The 23674-nt window shown below is 45.5% G+C and overlaps 1 protein-coding gene and 1 long non-coding RNA gene across 2 annotated transcripts in view; one reads left to right on the top strand and one right to left on the bottom strand.

The window, feature by feature from the left end:
* Positions 1-23674, bottom strand: part of ARHGEF4 (Rho guanine nucleotide exchange factor 4) — a 209474-nt gene that overhangs the window by 6999 nt on the left and 178801 nt on the right. The window contains 7 exon segments of the mRNA XM_030495802.1: positions 512-755; positions 1865-1996; positions 2800-2929; positions 3726-3958; positions 4514-4693; positions 5685-5879; positions 8472-8651. Coding sequence (XP_030351662.1) covers positions 512-755; positions 1865-1996; positions 2800-2929; positions 3726-3958; positions 4514-4693; positions 5685-5879; positions 8472-8651 — 1294 coding nt within the window.
* Positions 755-22065, top strand: LOC115612020. Its single transcript, XR_003992852.1, has 3 exons — positions 755-1182; positions 9020-9027; positions 22054-22065. It is a non-coding gene; the product is annotated as an uncharacterized LOC115612020 (long non-coding RNA).

The following is a 23674-nucleotide window of genomic DNA, read 5'->3' as shown; positions in this document are numbered from 1 at the left end:
TCTGTAGTGCACACCTCTGCCTCCCCTTCATGCAAGGGTTAATGCCTGCACTTGCCCCCATGCTTTGCTGGGTGAAGAAGCCAGTTCAGAGCAGTTGTGGTTCAGATCTCATTAGAGTCTGAATTAAGCAGGATTTGGACAAAACACTGAGAACTCTTGACTGAACATGTTTTGTATAGATACGGTGAAGTTGGGCACTTGGACTGTACTGCAAAATAATGGAAGCTGTGTGATGTATTGACCATTTTGTCAGACCTGAACTCATTAAAGGCACATCCCCCTCCCTGAGGCCGTACTGCACTGTCTGCTCATGGTGGTTTGCATTTTTCTTTTGTTTCAATTGCAGAGATTCATTCAGAATGTGCAATTCAGGAGCCCAGAGCTGGACAGGAGCATGGACTGGCTTCCCTCCACCTTTTACTCCTATGCATTGGCTGGGGGTTAAAAAAGAAGGAAAAAATATAGAAAAAAAACCCAACCCCCCCCGTGGCACAGCAGTGCTTTGCCATACCTGTCTCCTGGTCGAGCTGAACCTGTCTCCTTTCATTCTCAAATGCCTTCAGCCAGCGCTGTTTCTGCTCTGGCTTTTTTGCACAGAACAAGTGGACTTCCTCAGTGTCTCGGCAGCGCAACTTAAATGCATTTTTCACGCTGATGTTGAAGTCCTTGTCCTTCCCATCTTCTACATCCAGTATTTCCATGTCATCCATGTTGATCCGACTCTTGTAATACAAGATATCCCGGCGCAGGAGGTCCTGTAAGAGAGATCACACACACTAATACAGATGTTTCCTGTCCTGTCCCTTCATTAAACATTAAATATTTTCTTTGATATAATGGAGTATTTAATCTTCTTGGCAGTCCTGTAAGAATCAAATGATTGTTAAATAAAATTTTAAATAAATCACAAAATTATTTAGAATTATAAATGAATAAAATTGTAAGAATAAAATGGAATGGAATGTGTGGCATTGCAGAGTGCAGAGCTCCTGCTGGCACCGCTGGCAGCGAGGGGAATCTCACCATTTCTTCTAATGGTCAGGAGAGGCTGGCATCTACTGGTGTGGGCTATCAGCTGCCCTGCAGAGCTCTGAATGAGAAGCAAGCTTCTGTTATTACACATGATCCCAATCCTCATTAAGCCCGTGTCAGGAAATAGTATTTGAATCCTACAGTTAGCAAGTAAATAATAAATAATAAAAATAATAAAAAAAAAATACTAGTTAGCTTTTGGGTTATGTGTTTGGCAATGAAAAGTAAATTTCAGAGCAGTGCTGAAGCAGTGAGGGTCTCATGCCCAAGTTAACAGGAGGTACCTGTTTGCCTTGGATTATTCAAAAAACTAACAGGCATTTTCAGGTCTGAAATTACAATGGCAGATGCCTTTCATTTGCTCTACAAAGGAAGATTTCTTTTATTACTTACATTATGAAAACTTGCAAACTCAGATAACAGTATGGCCTTATTAGCTGTCAAGGCCCATAGCTTTTCATCAAAGCTGCAGTTACTTTCTGTATATGATAATATTCTCACTTGGAAGTGCAATTGAAAAACAGTAAGAAATGAAATAAAATGGGTGACAAGTGCTCATACTTGAGTTGTATAAAACAAACCCATCCATTAACCCTACAAGCAGTGCAATGCTTCCTCACGTGCTCTAAGAATTAAGCCAGGAGTTCTGTAGCTTATTGCTGTGGTCAGGTGCACAGAACACACCAGGACATGCAGGCTGCAGTGAACGCACTCTCTGTGCCAGAAGCACATGTGATGCCAGTGAGTATTAAAGAAACAAAGGCGTAGACAGGTTCATTCAAATTCTGTAGCATTGTAACAGACAGTATTTGTGTCTGGCTGGTGAGGTTACCTTCTTGCAGCAGACAAGCTGGTGATCGAAGAGGAAGAACATTCTCTGTTGGCTCTTGGCTTGAGGGTGGGAGATTTTGGTTAATTCTCCAGAATAGATGAGTTCCGAGCTTCTAACGAGGACGTCTTCACCCTGAGAACACAAAGCACAGGTTGGTCTCACCCATCTGAACAAAGGGGAAAAGAAATAAGCCCTTAGTGTCACAGGAAAACCTTGGCTTAGCTGAGGGGCCTGTGTGGCCTGAATTCCTGCTGAGGAAACATTTCTGGGAATGAGAAGGAGCCTCTGTGCTGGAGGACAGTCCTTGTCACATCAGGAGACACTGTGCACCCAGGGAACAGGAACTGAATTTGGTAAGAACAGTAGTGTGTTAAATGAAAAAAAAAAATCTCCTTTTCCAGGCCTTCTGCTCGGGGCAGCTGATCCATCCCTGCTGTTAAAGGAGGCACATAAACAGAGAGCTGAGGATTTAACCTGCCGTCCTTGGTGAGGGAGACAGTCTGGTTTTATTGAGTCTAGGATTTAGGAAATTAGCAGTTTTGTTTGTTTCAATTTAGCAATTTTTTTTTTAAATGAGTCTCCAGGGAACCATGGCTTCCTTTGTCGCTCTATCAGAGCTTGTCTCTGCAAAAATAGGGTGACTTATTAAGCATTAAGGGGCAATTCTGCTTCTCTTGAGAGTTTGAAATCACTCAAGATAAAATGGGGGGGAAGAGGAAAATAATAGGATGTCACTAACCTACATACTAATTTTATTCTGCAAGAGAAATGGGGAAGCAAAAATCCCAGGGAGCATGCCGAGGCAGCTGGTCTGGCTGGGTTCTGTGCTGGACCTGTTCAGTTTTACTAGAATATCGCATCTGTTTAAATGAATAAAAAAAACCAAACCACACGAACAGTGAACACTGAATTCATGAGGAAAGTAAATCTCGTACCTCCCAGTCCTCTATCGAACTCTGCCACTGAGCAATCTTGTCAATGTTCTCCAGCCGCCGCTTTCTCTCGTTGATGAGCCGAGCAACGTTCTTCATGGCATTTAAGGCAGCTTCAACATCTTTAAAATCCCTAGAGTGGAGCAGAGGTGTTAGACATGACAAAACGACACGTGGTTATTGTGCCTACACTCCAAAGCAGGGCAGGCTAGCATGGCCTAAGGCTGAAGAGCAGAAAACATAAGTCCCGCTTGCAGTTCTATCCCAGCTGTTCTACACTGGAAGTTGGAGGTATATGTTCCTGTGGGCAGATGCAGGCTGGTTTTGAGGCACAAATGACAGTCTTGTAACAAATCCAGGCCCAATTTATGGAAGGGAAGGGGGTAACCAATCAAATTCATCCACAGAGGTGTAAATAGGAATTCCTGGAAGAATCTCCTGGGCTTTCCAAGCTTCATGGTTTTTCCACAGCATAATACAATATATTCATAATGCCCGTCCCATACAGGGACTGATTTTGTCACACACAGGTAAGGCAGGTCAGCAATAACTGGCTTTACTTCAAGCAGGAGCGGGTGGTTTATCTGGGAGAGCGGGACAGAAGCTGATCTACCTTCCCCACACACCATCTGCTCCCACCAGCTGTTTCAGCTCAGTTCAGAGCCACGGGAAGGAGCTGTGCTGCACAACGTGTCTGTAACACAGTTTTCACAACATCTGTTAAAATGCATTACACACATGTGTAATGCAAACACACCTGTGTACTGCATTAAGGAGCTTTCTGCTAAGAGATGCTGGAGCACCTCTGCTCTGGAGACAGGCTGAGAGAGCTGCACTTGTTAAGCCTGGAGGAGAGAAGGTCCAGGCAGACCTTCTAACAGTCTTCCAATACCTAAAAGAAGCCAACAAGAAATCTGCTGCTGACCTACCTGTGCTGGGGGTTGGTGTATTTGAGCAGCTCCGCCAGTTGCAGTGGGTATTTGCAGATCTTCTGCACAGGAGTCAGCAGAAACCCATCCAGAGAGATGTCAATCATCTTCTGCAGCAGGCGGCAGGCTTCGAAGAAGTAGACGTACTTGTTGACTTTGGTGAGGCGGGACAGCTCCATGCAGGCATTCGGGTGGTTGTTGCAGTATTCAGAGTATATCTGAAACTCTGTTTGCTGCAAGGGAATTATGAAAGGATTTACTGTCCATGTTCTTTAAGGTGGTGGCAGATCCTGTAGCACATGAGGCTGTTTAGTACCTTGTATCCTCCTCAGGCTTTGAAGCCCAGAGACCTGAAGTTGGGAATGGGCAGGGAATATTCCAGGTTACCGCACATGCAGCTTATCTGAGAGACCAAAACAATTCCATGTATTCTGGCGTGTGCTCAGCTCAGTGTTTTTAATGACCTAAAATGCCATAGCTGTAAACTGAGGTCCAGCTTGAGATTTTGGAATCTTTCTACATTTTTGCCTAAAGCAGCATGTTCTGGGAGGGATACAGTGCTCAGAAGCTGAAGTGCTTGGAAAATGTTCTTTCCACAGCCACAAGAGCTAGAGGATGTTTCTCTGGATGTGGGTAGTGGTTGTATGGGGTGGGGGTGGGGTGGTGGTGGTGGTTTAAAAAACCCCTCCTAAATAAACAGAGCTTCAGTTCTCTCGGATCAACTTCTAAATACTTTGTCTTAACCCATGCTCAGCTTCCCCTTTTCCCACAAAGTCAGATTTACTTACATATTCCAAGAAGCACGAGCCAACCTCACTCAAGTGTGGGTGGTCTTTGTTGAATTTCTTCTCTAGTGCTTTAACAAACTTCTTCTGGCATCTGTAAATGTCCTCGATATTCCCAAAGATTGTCTTCAGCTGTTCTTCTGTAAACATGTCGGCTCTTTTGCGGCACTGCTTAATGTAACCCTAGGAGGAAACAGAATTGGAAAGCTTCCTGAGCATTTGCTCTGTGGTTATCATCAGAAACCCCCATGGAGTACACCAGTACCCCCTTCCTGCATAGGTGTATCTATGTTTTAGCTATGATTTCCTCTAGTATCACCCAAATCATGGTAGAAATAGAAACCAAGCCACAGTTACATCACTGCCTTAAACAATGCTGTAATCCACACTCAAAGTTGAGTCCCAGAGCTGCTTTCTCTCCTGTTAAATCCACCTTTATCTGTCTGCAGCCTACGGGGTGTGCTGACCCCAGCGCTGCTCCACTGATAGATTTAGGCCAATTAAATCCAGTTGCGGATCTGGTTGGGATGCTTGTGTTAGAAAATGCCTGGCTGCTGACTCCAGGGAGGAGGAGTGCACAAAGGACACCGGGGGACACTGCAGGAGGAAGGGCTTGCTCGGTAAGTGTGTGCTGCTTCACCCCAGCTGGCTCTCCTGGAGGGCTCTACAGTTCTGTGTCACTTCAGTGAAGAACTATGTTCCTGCACAGCTCTTACCAGTTACCTTCATTCACCCCAAGCACATGATAACAATCTCTTTTAGAAGAGGTGTTGCAATATTCAGCATATTTGCAAGTGAAAGACCTAATGGGCTGAACATCCCCGTTTGTTTTGATCTGAGCATGAGTTGCCTGAAGGCTGGAATTGCTGATTATATTACCTCAGAACATATATTAAGGAGGACAGCAACACTAGACATTTACTCTGGCTTAGGAAATCCAATTAATTCCACTTAATCAGAGCCCAAGTGGGTGCTCCAAATACAGAGGCATTTGTGCTACTGCAGTAATGAATTGTCTTCTGTTTTCTGAACGTGCAACACCAGTTACCAGAGCAGGCTCTGATGGAAATAGAGTTTCAGAAGAGTGACCTGCTTAGGGTCACTCTGGACAAGAATGGGACATACTCATCCTTCAAACGAATTCTTACATTCACTTCCCCCTTTATTCCATTACCTCACAAATGTCCTTCAGATGCTTGATGTAGTCTCTCTCTGTGCTTATGATCTCATTGATGACATTGGTCCTCATCTGGTCTTTGGTGGTCTGCCCCATCCCAAAGCGGCGGGCGCCACTGCTGGAGTCGTCCTCTTTGCCACCCTCTACCTTCAGGGGATAATCTTCCATGGGCTCATCCTGGTTTACTCGCAGCTGTGCAGACACACAACACATTCACTGTTTGTATAGCTAAACACACCTCTTCCAAGAAAAACAAGTCTGGGACAGTTGACTGAATGGCAGACAAAGACTGAGCTAGGATAAGGAGTGAAGAGGGTTGCTACGTGTCTCTTACCTGTAAACATATTTTACCCTTGGGAAGCTAAGGCCCGATAGTCAGTTTTGGGAGGGTACTTTCAAGCTACATGTCAGCTGCTCACACTAGTGTGACATGGGTGGTTTTAAGCAAGCATCTCTTGTGGACAGAAGTACAGGAATAATAAAAAGTCCTCCAGGGAGAATACACCCAAAAGTCAGGACAAAAATGGTTTATCAAGTGAAATCTGCTTAGATACTTCTGAGGGAGTGCTTAGGGAGGGAGGGGGGAAACCAGCAAATAGCTGCTTTTTAACGTAGCTTTACTGTTGTTCTCGTACTAGAAATACCAGATGGCCTCTCAGTATCTACTTCCCCGAGATTATGTGAAGGGAATTTATTGTTAATAAAAAGCAGATACAGATGCCAGTGGGCATTAACGTGGTAAGGAATGGCATTACATTCCAGGGCTGTGTGTGAAACTCGTGGTTCAGTGCCCATCAGATGGCAGCATAGCATGAGCAGAGGAAAACACCAGCGTTTGAGAGATGCGCTGTCCTATGGAGTCTGTGTTGTCAACAGTAGCAAAGTACCTTAGTTAATAGCAGGCAATTACTGGTGCATTTCACTTAGGAGCTTTCTTTTATGTCGCAGTATTGTAAGCTCTCAGAGTGCTCATGGGAATATTTTGTACACAACTCAGATGATCAATCCCAGCACAGAGAAATGAAAACACTGAAGTCAGAATGTGCACAACTACAGGCAGTTTTAGTGCAATGACACACAACTGCCTTATATTTCTGATGTAATTTCTCGTAGGCAGGATTACGTACCACTTACAGATGTATCTACATATTAAAAAAATGCATACCCATCCCCTGTCAGCATAGGCATAGATGACATTTACTCACTGTTTACAGCAGGTGAAGCCCTTAAGATGAGCAATCCTGGTTTTCCTTCACTGTGAGCAGAACAACATTGGCCAGTCTTAAACTCAGACCCTGGCCTGAAACTTGTGTGGAGTAACTGAGAGACCCACGGATGTAGCTGAGTCCCTGAACACACCAGGCTTCCCAGCAGGAAGCTGGAGACCCAGGGATAATAAGCAGTAAATTTTCACTAAGATCTTGTGTTCCTGTGTATCCTTAATGGCTTGTGCTAGTCTGCTTTCCCCTGGAATATTATCACAGGTTTTTGCCAGGACAACAATTTCGCTTATCAGTAATGTGACAGAAAAAGAGGCCTGTGTTTTGACTGCGAAACCCCACCAGTGCTGAGAATTTGGTCCCAGTAACATTACTTGTAAAAACATCCACCGATTGCAATAGTTACCCAGCCGAGCCTGTCTCCTGCAATCTGTAACAAAGCATTTCCAAACTTCTATAGCACTATCTGCCCCACTTCTCCAAGGACTTTTGCTACAGACACCGCCTCACCTCATATCACCTCCTTTCATCCTTCACCTGGTTTGGGGTCACTTGTGATCTGAAGTGACCCAGATAAAGAGCTAAAGGGCTGACAGTCTCTACCCTTAGGCAGCTAATTGCCTTTGCAGTACTGAGGAGCCTGCCCTGAAGCGGTGAAAGCAGAGTCAGGCATCCACACAGTCCTAGCCCAAAGAAAGGAAAAAAGCCTTTCTCCTCGCAGCAGGAAAGGAGTGCACGGCAGTTTTACCCCCACTTGCACAGAGAATTCAGATGTCTTTCAGAATGCTCTGTGGGAATTAATCCAACCTCTGCAGCATGCAGCTGGGACTGTCTGGCCTGTTCTATGTAGCTATTTCTATATGGTCTTTGTAGCTGGCTCTGAGGGAAAGCCTTGGCCCACAGGCCATATCCTATCTTCCCTCATCAGTTGTCCCACCTGACCTCCAAGACATTTTCTGTGGGTTTCTCCTCCATTTTTAAATGCCTGGAATACAGCCCAGCAGCCTGATTTTTGTAAAACCCCAGGGCTAAGAGAAGGTTTATGTGTGAGTCAGGTGGTTGCGTACTTCAGGGCATGGCATTGCACTGGACCCAGCACCAGATGGAGAAAGCTAAATTTGGTGCCATGCTCATCCATAGTCTCTGAAGTGGACACTAGAGTGAAGACCTCTGCCAGCTGCACCTGGAATTCCTCCAGGAGAGTATTTGTTGCCTGCTCCTGTAAGGAATGCTGTATGCTTGGGCACAAACTAGCCAATACACATATGGGTAAGCAGGAGCCCAGGCTGCATAGCACCATGCAGGGCAGCTCCAGAGGCTGGAAATAAACCACTCTTGCCCTGATTTACTCATGTTAAGAGGGACGTGTCCGCACTGGTGGCAGCTCTCGAGGGAGGGCCCAGTGTAGTATAGCCACATGTAGAGGAATAGTAACAAGACATGTTGAACCAACTATCTCTAGCAGTGAAAGTGCTGAGAAGTGACTATAGAAACACTAAAACTGGAGAAAAAGAACAAACACTTGGTGCTAATGGAAAGGCATAAACAAACATGAAGCTCTTACCCGTACAAAGCTGGCTGGAAACCAGCCTTCGCTGTCCAGAATCCTCCCCCACCACCACTCCTTGTTGGTAGCATCCATTACTTCAATGACATCCCCGGCCTTGAATCCCAGCTCTTGGTCATCCATCGTGACATGGTCCCAGAGGGCTTCTGCATACACCACGCTGCCATCGCTGATGAGCTGTGGGCAGAGCAAGCCAAACTGTCAACTCCCTCCAAGAAAGCACTGCAGTCCGTCTGCTGCTGAGCCAAGCAAGTGTTGATAACTGCTTACTCCCCATGAGCAACGTGAACAGGACTTGGTGTTAGTCTGACAGTTTCTTCAACTGATCTTGCTCTCAATAGCATTTATTCAGAATCACTTGGACACAGTACATGTACTGCCATAAAGAACATGAATTTGATGCTCTGGAATTTCTTTCTGGTGACTTTCCTCAACAAGCAAACAAGGCTCAGCGGTACACTGTTGGTGGAGGATGCTCTTGTGTTGCCAGTTTGGAAAGTCTTGGCATGAAACCTTGAGCATCAATGTTCAGAGACACACTTCAGAGCAGAAAGTGTTCTGAGGCTACAGAACTAGTCTAGGATGGATATAGCCTTAAGTCTGTAAGGTGGTTAAACTTAGCACTTAAGCTTCTTAAAATAAGTCTCCTGGAGAGTTTAATTATACTGAGGGACAATGGTTATTTACTACGTGTCACAGGGGCCTACTCTAGGAAAAAAAGGACCCCCAACAATTACAAAACCAAACCAAACCAAAACCCCACATGCCTAGAGGCTGTGAGGGGGCTCTTGAACACGGTGATGATTGTGTCTGCATGCCTGATGCCATTCTCAACCATTCACGCCGTAGCCATGGTGTAGTAAGGAACACTTGGGTCCCGTTGCATTGGTGCATTTGTAATCTGGTCCTGTGGGCTCCTACACAGGAGTGACTGCCTCATACCCACAGGTTTATCATATCAGGGTCTCCTTTGAATTTCAGCAACTACAGAGTACACACAGAGATTTCTTGGGGTCTGAGCATGACTGAGACTGTCTGAACACCAACATTTCCCCACGAAAGCAGAGTGCACACTGGGGTCATGCTAAAAAGGACTCAGCCATTCTGGAGTGGCAGCAAAGCCCTGTTATCTTCCAGGAAAATGGTGCAATGATAAATTCTGGGAAGACTACAGACAGAGCAGTCTATGAGGCACAAGGGAGAAGGTGAAAACCCATACAAAATCCACTGTCCATGGTTTATCTAACAATATTGCAGCAGCATCACCACAGCCACATAACACACATCATCTGTGCTGGGCACCTTAGCCTGCTCAGTCACACAGTTATTTATCTGCTGCTCTGGGTCACTGTTTTTGCCTCTCCCCAAAGAAAGATGCATGTTGTAAAGGAATGTCAGGATAATCATGCACACAGTAAATCAGAAGAGAGTTAACGAGGCATTGGAAAGAAAATTCAAATACAGCCTGCCTTTGGATAGCAAATGGCCCTTCACTGAACCAGAAACAGCTTAATGCACTGCTTCCATTCTGACAACAACAACAGGATGATGGGGAGGGAGAGGACAAGAGCTTCCCACTTATCAACACACCAATGTGTTTATGCTCCCCACACTGCCTTTTCTCACTGCCCTCATTGCCACACCACAGGGCTGGGTCCCTCCTTACTGCAGGTTTCTGTTCTTCACAGAGGCAAGCAGTCACTGTGGGGTGGCCCAGCAAGGAGGGAATGTAAGGGACAAAGGTGCTGCCATACTATGCTGAGTTATGTATTCCTGTAGATAGGGGATTGCTGCTGCTCAGGAATGAGCATACACTAATAAATCTTGGGAAGAGTGGCATTCGGTGGGCTTTTTCAACCTACAAATTGTGACCAGCACATAGAGAACATTCTCTGAGATAAAAATACCTTTTTTGTGTGCTTAAATATGACACTCTGAATCAGTGCTCTGAGTATGATGTGGTAGCTGGCACACACACCACAACTGTGACCAGAGAGGGACTAAACGGACTCCCTCTGTAGCACTTTGATGATCACACACACAGCGCACTGATGATGTGAAGGCATTAATACCTTACAGTACCAAGCTGTCAGATCTCAGTATCTTGATGAGAAGACAAGGGATAAGCCTGACCTAACATTAACAGCATGTTAGATCTGATAGACCCAGCCCACAAGGGGACAGAGCCACATGGTTCTTCTCAGAGTCACTGAAAGCCATGGGGCTGACTAGTGAATCCTCAGCTGCTATTTTAATCCATCCACTAATACTAACACCTTACATTTTCTCTATTCAGCAACAGCCACACTGTAAACAAGATCTGCCCAATATAGAAAGTTACAACTGACCGATCACCAGCCTGGCCACATGGCCACAGGCAAGCAGACAAGCCACTACCAACAGACAGTTCTTGGGCAAAGGAGCAACTAAAAATACGCCTGAAATACAGGTCAGAATTTGATTGACTGGCACCAAACACCATGTTTGTAGGGAGGAATTATCAATATGGAATAAAGCAAGAAATAAAGATTAAAGAAATACTTTATATACAGTTTGGATTGTCTCAGTTCAATTAGAACTGCAGCACATGAAACACCTCCATGCCTGCAGGCTACAGGAGCTGCCTGGTCCCTCCTGCACTGCTGCAGTCTGTGCTCCTATGCTGGGGCTGGGCAGGGGAGCAGACACCAGCCCTGAGAGGTGTTTAACACTCACCATGCTCAGTGCTCATCCTCCTTCCTGCCCTCAGTCCACACCAGCCTGTACCTTACACTATTCTTTCTCAATTCTACCCGGTCCCATTCCCGGGCACATACAGAAATATCAAATACACCCAGTGTAACAGTCCCCTTCCCAGAGCAAGCACTAAAGGGCAGCTCTGAGCCAGGACTGACATTTCCATGGCACAGAAGCACCTACAGTACTGCATGTGCCCACAGTAAGCATTGCTGCTCCAGCTGGGGCTAAGCGTGCTGCTGCATCCTCTCCGAGGAGCACATAGTTGGGACTCTCACTCCCTACCCCAGGAAGGATAAAACACACCAGCAGACAAAAAGAGTTTCTACAGATGTGTTAAAGCATGGCACAACCAACCAGCTCTACATCATGAGAGCTGCTTATCTGCCAAAGAAGCGTGTGTTGAAGGGAATGCTCACCGTTTCCATGCATGGCAGCTCCTCAGCTCAAAAGACTCATCTTACCACAGGTTTTGATCTTTGCAATTAAAACAAAGTTTGAAAAACAACTATTAATTTCCATATGAAACAATATTTATGTGCTGGCTTTGTAATATCGAGGACAACTCAGTACATGTTCTTGAAGAGCCGCAAAACAGTATCTAGAAGACAAACATTAGAAGACAGAGAATGCAGACCCAGCTACCATACAGCTGCCCAGCTACTGCAGCAGTGAAAAGGAACAAAAATTGGCTCTTTCTCTTTCTTTAATACAACAGTTAATTTTGTAGACAGCAGTGTTTGCAACCCAAAGGCAGTACTAACACTGATGCTTTGAAACTGGAAATTGACTGCTCTGCAGCCCCCAACACAAAGAGGGATGCGGAGCTGCTCAAGTGAGTCCAGAAAAGGCCACAGAGATGCTCTGAGCCAGGCTGAGAGAGCTGGGCTAGTGCAGCTTGGAGAAGAGAAGGCTCCTTTAGGGGAGACCTTAGAGCAGCTCCAGTGCCTAAAGGGGCTACAAGAAACCTGGAGAGGGGTTTTGACAAGGGCCTGTAGGGACAGGATGAGGGGGAATGGCTTTAACCTGACAGAGGGGAGATTGAGATTAGACATTAGGAAGAAATTCTTCCCTGTGAGGTTGGTGAGGCGCTGGCACAGGGTGCCCAGGGAAGCTGTGGCTGTCTCTGCCCATAGCAGGGGGTTGGACGGGATGAACTTTAAGGTCCCTTCCAACCCAAACCAGTCTATGCAGTCTATGACTGCAGCTCTAATACCGCATTGTGCATTGGCATTCCTGTGCAGCTGCAGCTGCTTTCCCTCCTGCCCAGGCAGTGACAGCCTCACTGCTCACCTCCAAACACAGCGAGTGCCAAGGGAAAGCGCTGGTACAGCAGAGCTTGTGCAGGTTGCTAACGTGTCACAGGAAGGTGGAGGGAGGAGGATTGCGGCATCGCTCCTCCAGGCAATGTCTATGCACAGGCTGCCAAAGGAGGCACAGCCAGGGCACTGGCACATAGCTGCCCCAAATCAGATCCATTCCACATGGGCAAACAGATCTGGCATGCCAAAGCCCTTGTCTGTGGGCCTGTTTGTATTCTAGCTGCTCGGACCCTGTTTCCCTCAGGCTGGACACCTTGACATAATTACCTTGTATGTCCTGGTCTTGTTCTGACAGGAGCTCCAGGCAGTATTAACAGAGATAAAAGATCTCAACAACTTACAGAAGGAGCAATGAAGATGCCTTTAGGAAATATTTATCTTTGAGCTACTCTGTTCTATTTGAATAATATTTGAATAGCTTTCTCTTGATAATGCCAAGTACACTGGATTGTATAGAGCTAAAAATATGAGCCCAGGAGCATCAGAAGATACTGGAAACAGGGCAGTTCAGGGAGAAGCTGCCAATAAAATGCAATTTACTTTTCAGCTCTGTGACCCTGAAATAGAAACCTGAACCCAAGCCCTTCCTGGTGCGCTGAAATGGTTGTGTAAAGCCTGCATTCATTGCTCAGCCCCCCAACTTGTGTGTTATAGACTGAAGCTGAACTGGGTCAGCACATCAAACATTTACATCCTGCAGCAGACCTGACCCAGAGGCAAAGCCCTCCAACTCCCAGCTCCAGTTCCTTCACCACTCACTTTGCCTCCAGAGCTTCTCTTCTGCCTTCACTCATGCAAAGTGCATCAGATGAGGTAAAGTTTTACTTGATTCTTGCTCCAAAGTAGTGCTTCATTCACACACTTATTTTTCCTGAACATGGGTAGAAGCCAGCTACCCTCTCCCTTGAACTGAACCCACAGGATAGCCGCCAAATCGTCCTGACAGCTTGCTCTCGCTTCCTCTCAAAACATTTTGCTTCACTATTTAATGATGGACAAGAGAGATTAAATTTATCTCATAGAGCTTCTGTCATCTGAACAGCAGGCATTTAGTCTGAACGAGTTATCTTGACTGTCTCCCCTTTGTGGAGAAAGACAGGCACCCCAGGGAAGGGTTCATCTTAGCATGATGAAATAACCAAGCCCCTGGGGCCCTGGCTCCCTCCACTGCCAGGGAGGAATTTGGGCTAGCCTTGCTAGACTAGACTTGCTGCCTGGCTGCAGGGTGCCAGAACCACTGACACAACTCCTCAGCCACAGCAAGCACTTCATGGCTTGTTGCTGCTCCTCTTGTCTACATGCATCATGGTAACGCAAGCCCTCCTTGCCATAGCCTTACACCAGCCACGTGTCCCCACACAGGCAGTGGGTTGCATTGTTTCAGAAGCACCATGCTCCCAGTCAAGCCATACCCTCGGCATTCGCTGTCCTCTTGCTTCTCGTGTCAGCTGTGTTTTCAGCACAGATTTTAGAGCAGCAATTAAGGACAGTGGAGGACTCTCAGGCATTTACCAAACACTGCAGATCCCCATTCAAAAATATTCTAATTTGACCATGATTCTCCTTAACAAATCTGAGATGTCAGTCAACCGAGATCTTAATCCGGTTAAGTATGCTACGCTGATAATTCTATAGTGCTGCTTCTTTAATCAATGCCTGCAGTCAAACTCCTCATGTGACGTCTAGTACAGCTGTCTCCGTTTACCAAACATTCAAAATTTGTCATCACATTTATTTGGTAAGAACTATTTTCCACAGAACCATTCTGACTGGCATTAATTACATTATTCCCTTTTATTGATCTCCTCTCAGTCCTGATTTGCCCTCAGAAGTGCTTTAAACAGATGGGAAGAGGAGGAGGGTCCCCCCACAGCAGGCAAGAAGCAGTTCTGAAAGCTCCTTCTACCAAGTGCTACAGGAGGAGGGAAGCAAGTCTTGTAGCAAGCAGAGGAGGCAGAGCAGTGCTCCGTGCCATTTCAACCTGCACGTGAAGAGTAGAGCGTGAGAATGTATGCCAGGTACATGTCCATTTGAGTCCAGTTAAACGTGGGGTTTCAAACTCCAGAGTGATGCAAGAGGTTCTCAGTTCCTTACCTAAGAGTTGATTATTATAATGCAAAAGAAAGTAACTGAAATTGCTTTAGACCATTTCACTTTGGGCTGAAATGGACCAGGAAAGTTCTTAGGAAAGAATGGGGATGGTTACCTGTAGCTGAGCACACCTACTCGTCTAGATCCTGTCAGTGCCCTCAGTACCCCAACCAGCACTCTCCCATGACCTGTGTATCAAGGGAGTCTGCTGATTTTGGGAACTAACATCCTAAACTTTGGCATAAAGACAGTACAGGAGCAAAGCCCTTCCCAAACCTGTTAGCAGTCTGCAAATGATTGTCTTCGTATGATGTTTTACAGTTAAATGTTGCAGTTGCTGGCAGTGCTTACAGTAAGTCAAGCTGTAAACTAGCTTCCATTTTAACATTTCACACAAGTTTCCAGAGAATACTTACTTAAATCTATGTCTATCAAACATTTATTTTCAGGTATAAGGGAAATATATTTTCACTCCTAAACAAGCAGATAGAATGCTGAGAGACAGAGTGACAAAATGGCAAATTAAATGAGATGCTGACAAATGTAACACCAGCAGTATCTAAGACAAATGACTGACTAAACATGCTGCTCCTCAGCAGTGTCTCTGCAGTCACATTTAAGAAAACAACTGGCCTGCTCCATCATGGTCAGAAAGTCTGAATGTCAGGAATGACTCAGAAAGCAAGAGGTAAGAGGAGAACTAGACAAGGCACAAAGAGCAGCACGAATCAGAAGTGGAAAGTTTCTAAGCCATTGTAAGCTAAACAGACTTTGAGGCTGCAATAGAGAAAGGTGGATGGAGCGTGGTCGTGAGATGAAGACTTACAAAATGGTTATTTGTAATGCAAGGCCGATGGGTGCCCCCTGAAATCACCATGCAAGAAGCACAAACCCAGTACTTTTTCCCTGTGCTGCATAATTAAGCAGGATACCACAGAGCCAAACACACAGACTATTTATAAAGAGATTAAGCAATGCCCTTCAAGGCCATTTAAACTCATCATATCTGGATACAGCCCATCAAGGATCTTAAACACACCTGGGAAGGCACACAAGGGAAAGAGCCAGGCCCTTCTTGCATCTATTCCTGAGCAGCCACCCCAAGTCACACATAGAAGTGGTACTGGCTGGCCCTACAGACCTGGTATTAGGACATTAGCATAGCAAAAAAACACAGAAGAAATGTTGACTATTCATATTGCCCACAAATACTTCTTCAAAGTGATGAGCTCTGAAAACATTACCTGACAGGAACAGATATGTTCCCTGAGGCACAGCAACCCTCCTTCAGGTGGAAAGTTAGCAATTGCCAACACAGTAATTACAATGCCATTAGGATGTCCTCTGGGATAGAGCTGTCATCCTCCTGCCTAGGGCTCCTCAAGCAGAGGTAAGAGCAGCACTTTCCCACACGACTTCGACATAACAGATCTCACCAGTTCATCCTACCCATGCAACACTCCACACACTTGGAAGAGCCATTCATCCCTATTACATGGATGCCCAAATCCTGCCCTTTTTTTTTTGCCTAAAAGGGAAGATGAAAGTGTATACAGGGAAACCTGGCTGTTCAGACATTGCTTAGGAGGGTATGTGCCACATCCTCCCTCCAAATGTTCAGAAAGGCCTTTACAATTAAAAGCTAAACTGAGTCGGGGTTGTTCAGCCTGGAGAAGACTCTGGGGACACCTTATTATGACCTTTTCACTCTTAAAAGGGGCCTATAAGAAAGATGGGGAGAGACTTTTCAGCAGGGTGTGTCGCGACAGGACGAGGGGCGATGGTTTTAAACTAAAAGAGGGGAGATTCAGGCTGGACGTGAGGAAGAAACATTTTACAATGAGGGTGGTAAAACACTGGCACAGGTTGCCCAGAGAGGTGGTGGATGCACCACCCCTGGAGACATTCAAGGCCAGGCTGGATGTGGTTCTGGCCAACCTGATCTAGTTGAAGATGGCCCTGCTCATTGCAGGGGGTTGGACTAGATGAGGTTTGCAGGTCTCTTCCAACTCAAACTGTTCTATGACCTCAAAACCTCCTTAAGCACTCAAAGCCAGAGAACTTAAGTCATTTGAAAGCTCTAAATCAGCTTAAACAGCTTAAACTTATTTAAGGCCTTTAAGTGTTTTAAGCATTTTAAACCCATCTAAAGCCTTAAAGTGGCTTAAGGAGTTTGAAATACTCTAAGGCTTAAAAGTGGTTTAATTATCTTTAACTTTTGGCTAACCCACTCCTCATACCTCTCCCAATTGTGTGGCACCTGTCACTCCACATTCAGGCAGGATTCAAGTGCTGCACTCCCACTTCCACTCAAACAGCCCAGATCCCTGAGAATCACTCTTTTACCTGCTTTCCAGCTGTTTTGGGGTGCTTTGGGGAGCTCTGAGCCCCCTCTCCCAGCACATCCCCACATCCCATGGCCACAGCTCTGAGTGCAACAACTGGAAGTGTGTGTACACAGCTACTCAGAGGGTTGGAGCAGTGTTCATGGGCTGCTGATAGGTGGGAGAGCACCTGGAAATTGGCCACACACCCTTCTCCTATTTTCTTTGGTTTTGAAGACTGGGAAGGAGCAAGGCCTGGGGTTGAACTCTCAGGTTTGAACAAGACTTTGACCTGGGGCTCACATCTACACAAGTTTCTAATTCTGGTGCCGGTTTGGCTGTAAATGAAACCTGTGTCAGACTGAGTGAATCCCCTTTTCACCTCACAAGTTTTACATTTTTCTGATGCCCTGATTTTAACCATACAGCCTGGGAATGGAAATAACCCCGGATGTTTCTGGGTGGTTGTTCTCACATCTAAGAGTGAGTGCAGTTGTGTCTGTTTTTACACTACTGTTTCTCAGGCACCTGAATCAAAACTGTTTTCATTAGAAAATTAAACTGGATGTTACATGAGCACATTTTTATGTCACTGATGCTACAAACTTGCCCCATTCTCCTCTCGCTGCAGCCTGCAGCATCACCCGTCATCTGTGTACTCCCATCAGCACATTCCCTTGGGACATCTCCCATCCTTTTCACTCTCTGCAGGACAGCTCCTGATTCCATTCCCTCTACCATAACTTCATTTTGAGATTTTTCCTTTCTACCTCCTTTTTTGCTTCCTCTTTCACCGTCATTTCTTTAGACAAGTGAGGAATATACTGGACAGAACCACCAGTTCAGATGCAGCTCATCCGACACAGAGTTGAGGATAAATGTTGCATCCTGGCTTTTTTTGCAGAAGAACAGGAAAGTGAGCCATGCAGAGCTCTCTGCCCACTGATGACTGTTGATATTCCCTTCCCCCAAAAGATAGAGCAAGTTACAGACTCACTTACAGAGCTTGAAGGCAAATTCATCTAAATTTGTTTTACAAATAAGGTTAAAGAAATCGTTTTAAAGCAGATGCAAACTGCATTGCTAGCAAACCGCTCTTAATCACTAAAGGTCAGCCACGCTTTGGCCTCGCAGTGGGCAGTAAGCCAGGATCCCAGCACATGGCTTTCCTTTTTGTGTGTGCATGATTTAATTGTAATGGAACATGTTGCAAAGGACATGCTAAAATGATTTTTATTGCCTATCTCCTGTGAAAAACATCTCCCTTAGATTAATAGCACTGCACCAAAGTCTGTACAACACCGGTAGGTGCTTGCAGACATGCGGTGCCTGCAAAGATTGGCTAGCAATTTCCATGACCTGGCTTTCAAGGATGGTCTCCCTGCCTCAAAAGAACTATGCACAGTTTAGGATCTATTTCCTTCCTTCACTTGCTCCTGAGACAGAAACCCTGCAGGTTTGTGGTGACCCAAAACTTATGATTACTGCCCCCCCACCCCCAGTGATCTCTCTCCCAGTGCACACACACTGGTTTAGATACTTTCTTCACTGAACTAAGAATTGCTATCTGTCCTTTTCCTTGAAAATGGGGCAAAGGAAAATCTGGATATCCGATACAAAGAAGGAAAAGAACAAAACACCTTAATAACATCTCGCTGTTAGACAAAGGAGGCTGCCTATCCTTTGGTTTTGGTTAGTATCCATAAATGTAACAATGAATCATTTCTCTTGTAGTCCCTACAGAAGGTTCTTCAAGCTAAGTACACCCAAAAAAAAAACCACCACCCCACAAACAAACAAACCCCAGAACAAGAAACGCCTCCAAACCAAACAAAACCACTAACCTTTTTGTACTGCAAATGTACAGGGCTGGGTAAAGAAGACTGATTCAAGAAGCAGCAGGATCCTGTACTATTATGATTTTGAACATATTCATTCGTTTCAAGTCCACACCATCTGCATGAAGAGACTTAATGGCCTAAACAAAGCTAAAACCTCCAGCCAGAACCACATTCCCATTTCCAAGATCACACTGCAAACAAGCCCTCTAACTATGGGAGACTGAGGCACCTCCTGTTCCTCCTGCAGAACATGGCTTCTTTAGCCTAAATAGGAAAAGATCAACGTATCTGCTGTTCCACACAGCTTCTCATTTTAGTAGCCTCGACTCCCTGCACAACCCTCCCATAGTGGCCACAGGATCTTCAGTGTGACAAAGTACTTTTGCAAAAGCATCTCAATGCAGAGCACATTCTGGGAAATCGGGTAGCAATGGGACACCGCAGATCTCCTCTCTTCGTGCCTAGAGCAAATCTTCTCAGTACATAATTACATAGTGCTTAGTATAACAAGTCCTGACTGGGTGCTACAGGTGTGAATTGGGATACTAAAAATACCAAGTCATGACTCCTTAGCAGCCTGTCTTTTCTTAATCTCCTGCTGGAACTATTTTGCTTGGTGAGGCGAGGAAAGCTGTCTCAGACTGCTGCTGAGAGATCCTGGGGTAGCTATTTGATTCACAAGTGATGTCTATATACAATGTTTGTATTTCCATACAGTTTGCCACAACTCTGCAGACACTCAACATGCCAAGATCGGACAAGATCATGATTCAAAACCACCAGAAGCCATCAAATCCAGCTCTACTATGTTGTTCTGAGCCACATTACCACAAAGACTCTAGACACCAGGCCTATAAATAACATTCACGTACTACCCCTGCAGTGATCACTACAAACCAGCACAGCTTAGTAGAAGACAAGGTACTAACTCCATTCTTGTTTTGACATCCTAAATGGATGCAAGACCAAAGAAGCACAAAGTTTTTTTAAGCTCCATGCTCTTTGAGTTGGGGAAGACATGGGACGCGTGGGACCAGAGCCCTGCACCAGGCCCTTGTTCCAGAGGGGCCAGGTCAGCTGCAAGGGAGAGCAAACTCCCTCGTTTCTATGGAAAAGGAAAATGACTGACTCCTGACTCCTCTGCTGAGAGGTTCAACAACATCCTCTTGGTACTTAGGAAAACAGTTTTCTTTTAGCATCATCAGCATAGCTGAGCTGACTATCACTCTTACCTATTACAAATGCAGAAGGCTTGCACTCATGCAACAAGATAGAGAAAGCCATCGTGGGGCCTTCAGCAGGTCCATGCTACTGCTTCAGATCCCACTTCCACCACTGCCGAACGCAGACACAGTGGGTGCACCATATGTGACAACCACAGGCAGGCCCAGAGCAATCACAGCCAAAGAACAGATGCAATGATTCAAAGATGACATAATTTTATTCCAGTTTCCACCACATTCTGTAGTTAACAAGCTCAGTGACATGGCATAAATAACAAGTACTGCCCCTCTTTAAATCTGTCTTTAACCTGTGGAATGGGACTTCTTTTGTTGGTTTTTCTTTCTTTAAATCAAAACACCGGAAGCATTAATTAAAAGTAATTGTTGATGGTATCACCCTAAATGCTTACTGTGTTTCTTATCAGGCCAGCTCCTGCCTTAGATTCCACGAATAAATCACAAAGACAGCAGATACCACATATCACCACAGAAATGAGTTTAGCCTGAGAGAACAAATTTAGCAAAGATACAATCTAAAGCCCAGCTCTCCCTTTGGAAATGATGCCTTGGCCTCACTCCTGCTCTTTGCACTTGCGAGGCCCGAAGCAAAGCAGTGGCAGAGCAGAGCTCTTGCCTGTTAAGTGTTCTGGTGAACTTGCCCCAGGCAGAGGCAACACAAACTACCCGTGCTGGGCTCAGGGAAGCAGTACCCTGCCCATCCCTGCATGCTGCTTTGCTACACAGCTGGAGTACCCCTTCCCTGGCCACGCTGCTCCCTGCCTGGGGCTACAGCCCAAATGCCATGGCACAGCCTGATGTTCAGATGACTGCAGGGAAGGCAATCACAGCCTTCCCACAGAGCACCCCCCTCATGTCAAATAAGAGCATTAGGAACAAAGAAGAAAGCTAACTTTGTTGACAGAAGTGTCAAAGGCTTCTTCCCCACCATCCTTCTATCACCATGTACAGATCCTGCACAAGATTCAGGTATCCTTCATCAGCTTTATTTTTCCTGGACTTTATTGGCCACCTCAGCTTTTTCAGCCAAGATCTGAGGCAGGCTTGAACGACTTACAACTAATATACCGATTAACGCTTACTTGTCAACTGCAGCCTCCAGCTGAATGTATACAGCTGTACGTGAAGTCAGGGAAGGAGAAAAACACTGGGTTCCCCATAACAAAACTAGACACAGATGCCTGACTGATCCTGATGTATCAAACACTTGGACAGGCAGTGCAAAGAGAAAATTAAAATTCACCTAACATTAAATATTAAGAGGAAAAGTGTTCTCAAGCTCTTAGCAACCCACATTGACACGTGTGGCAGACAGTGTTACAACACATACCTCCAATGACTACTTGACATACTCTAATGACATACTCCAAATCTTGCAATTTGTCTTATCAGAATCATTAAATACAAGAACAACTCTACTTTTTTGGTTCCTATCTGGTACCAATAATCTGGTGAAACTGCCCTATGCAGGGGTAATGCAAATTGCCCCATACAGGGAAGGGGGAAACAAGTTCATCAGGGATTGCATTTCCTTTTTCTATACCATACTTCTCTCCCAGGTTATCCCTCGCTGTCCTGGACTCCCCACAGCCCTTGAAGAAAACAGTTCTTTGCTTTATTTCTCTAGCAGGAAGCAGGTCTTCTGCTGGGGAAGTCTCAGGTCCTTTGTGTCAACAATTGCAACGTTCCCCAGAGAGGAGAGCTGCCCTGCAGGAAGCAATGTGGCAGCTCTACCTCAGAGGCATGAACTGTCCAAATTCATGTTATTCCTGAGACTTACATTTTCTCTCTCATATCAGCAGTGAGCATTTTGGGGTGCTGGATCAGCTGTTCACAGTACACTCCTCCTCTACCTCCCATTACATGCAACAGCTGCTTCTGCATAAGCTTTGATGCATCAAAGAAGCAAAGGCAAATGGCTCTGCCTCCCAGACACAGATGCTGTAAGCTGGGCAGAGCAAAGGGAACTTTTTGGAAATAAGGACCCCATGCCAGGTATGGTACAGATATGGTAAAAGTGGGAGAAAGGAAAGAAAGGGTTGCAGCACTGTGGGAGCACTTGGCTGCTCACAGCAAGGCTGTGCCTGCCCCAGGAGGCATCCCCAGGTTTGGTATTTATTCCCTTCCAAACCCAGCAGAGTCCTGGCAATAGGGTATCCCCAAACCAAGCAAGCAGCAGCTAGCAGAGGGTAAATTACTTCACCACAAGACCAGCTCCAGCTACCTAATCAATTTTGCAGGATACTACATAAAAAGAAGTTCCTGGAAAACTTCCCTGAAGCACCTTTCTCAGCAGTGTAAGACAAAGCTACAGTCTCCAGTTCAGTGACACAGCCACCCAAGGAGCATTTCAGTGACATGACACTGAGCTAAACAACAGCGTGAGTCACTTTGTGAATCTAGGATCAGTCTTGGCTGGCAGACATTTATGCTCAGCTTACCAGCTGCCACACGTGGCTTCTATGTGTTGAGCCAAGCATTCGGATTATGAATGGAGTTAACCTACCAGACACTCTCCAAAGCTACGTGTGTATGAGCAGGCCCCATGGATAACCACAGTTCTCATCTAACGTCAGATTGATACCTGATTTCGGTGACAAGCTGCGTTTTGCACGATTCAATATACAGAGGAAACAAGACAGTAATAATGGATGGTTCAAACACATTGCAGGGGCTGCCACGATGCTGAGGCCTGTTACTGCTCCTACTGCTGGCCAGAGCACTCACCCACTAGATGAGGGTTGAGAGCTTCTGAACGCTCAAGCACTTTCAGAGCGTGCTCAGACCTGGTGCATGATTTGCCCTCATCAGCAGCTGCCAGAAGCTTTCTAACAGACACCTATGATCTCAAAGCCAAACTTGGGTCCCTCATCTCTCATTTGCAGGCTGAGGTATGCCTTCACATCTTTCACTTGTCCTTTCCAACAACCTTTTTTCCACATTATGCCAGAAAGTTCCAATTCCAGCTGTATCTAAGACCACAGGTATAGCTTTAAGGGAAGAGAGAACACATTTGTTTGAAAACCAGTGTCATGTGCTGAGGTTTGGGGTTTTTTTGAAACGGCAACTTCAGGAAACAACATATACTGGATGGGCCCAGTGGCTGTTTATCACAATATCTGGTTAATAGGGTTAATAGCCTAATTTGAGATTTTTAATAGTTCAAAACTGTTCATCTATGTAAGAGATGCCTAGAGAAGTGCAGAGAGCTGGGGCCTGCTACACACCCCAGCACTGCAGGAAACTCTTCTTTCTCAGGACGAAGGATCTTTCATACCTCAGATGTAGCAAATAGGAGCTCATCAAGTACAAATTTCATTGCTTTGTGTGCTAAAGTGACGTGGCTTTGTAGAACACAATGTATTACACACAATCACATAAACCACTAGTACAGAGTACATCACTCATGATGACAGAGACAACATCACCATCCTGCCTTTTTCAACGTCTGATCTGACTCCAGAAGCTGTAAATACTCAGGTCTGGAAGGACTGCAGTAACTTCAGCCATTAGTGCCAGTAAATGCACTGCCCTCACGAATGCTGTACTTAAACTGCAGATTACCTAACACATGAAATGAAGGATCCTGATGATTTTTACAGGCTCGGATCTTTTGCACAGTCTCCAGCACAAATGCAAGCAGTG

This window comes from Strigops habroptila, chromosome 8, assembly GCF_004027225.2.
Source record: "Strigops habroptila isolate Jane chromosome 8, bStrHab1.2.pri, whole genome shotgun sequence".
Classification (NCBI taxonomy): domain Eukaryota; kingdom Metazoa; phylum Chordata; class Aves; order Psittaciformes; family Psittacidae; genus Strigops; species Strigops habroptila.
Note: the sequence above shows the minus strand (reverse complement) of the source record. Positions and strands in the feature narration are given on the sequence as shown.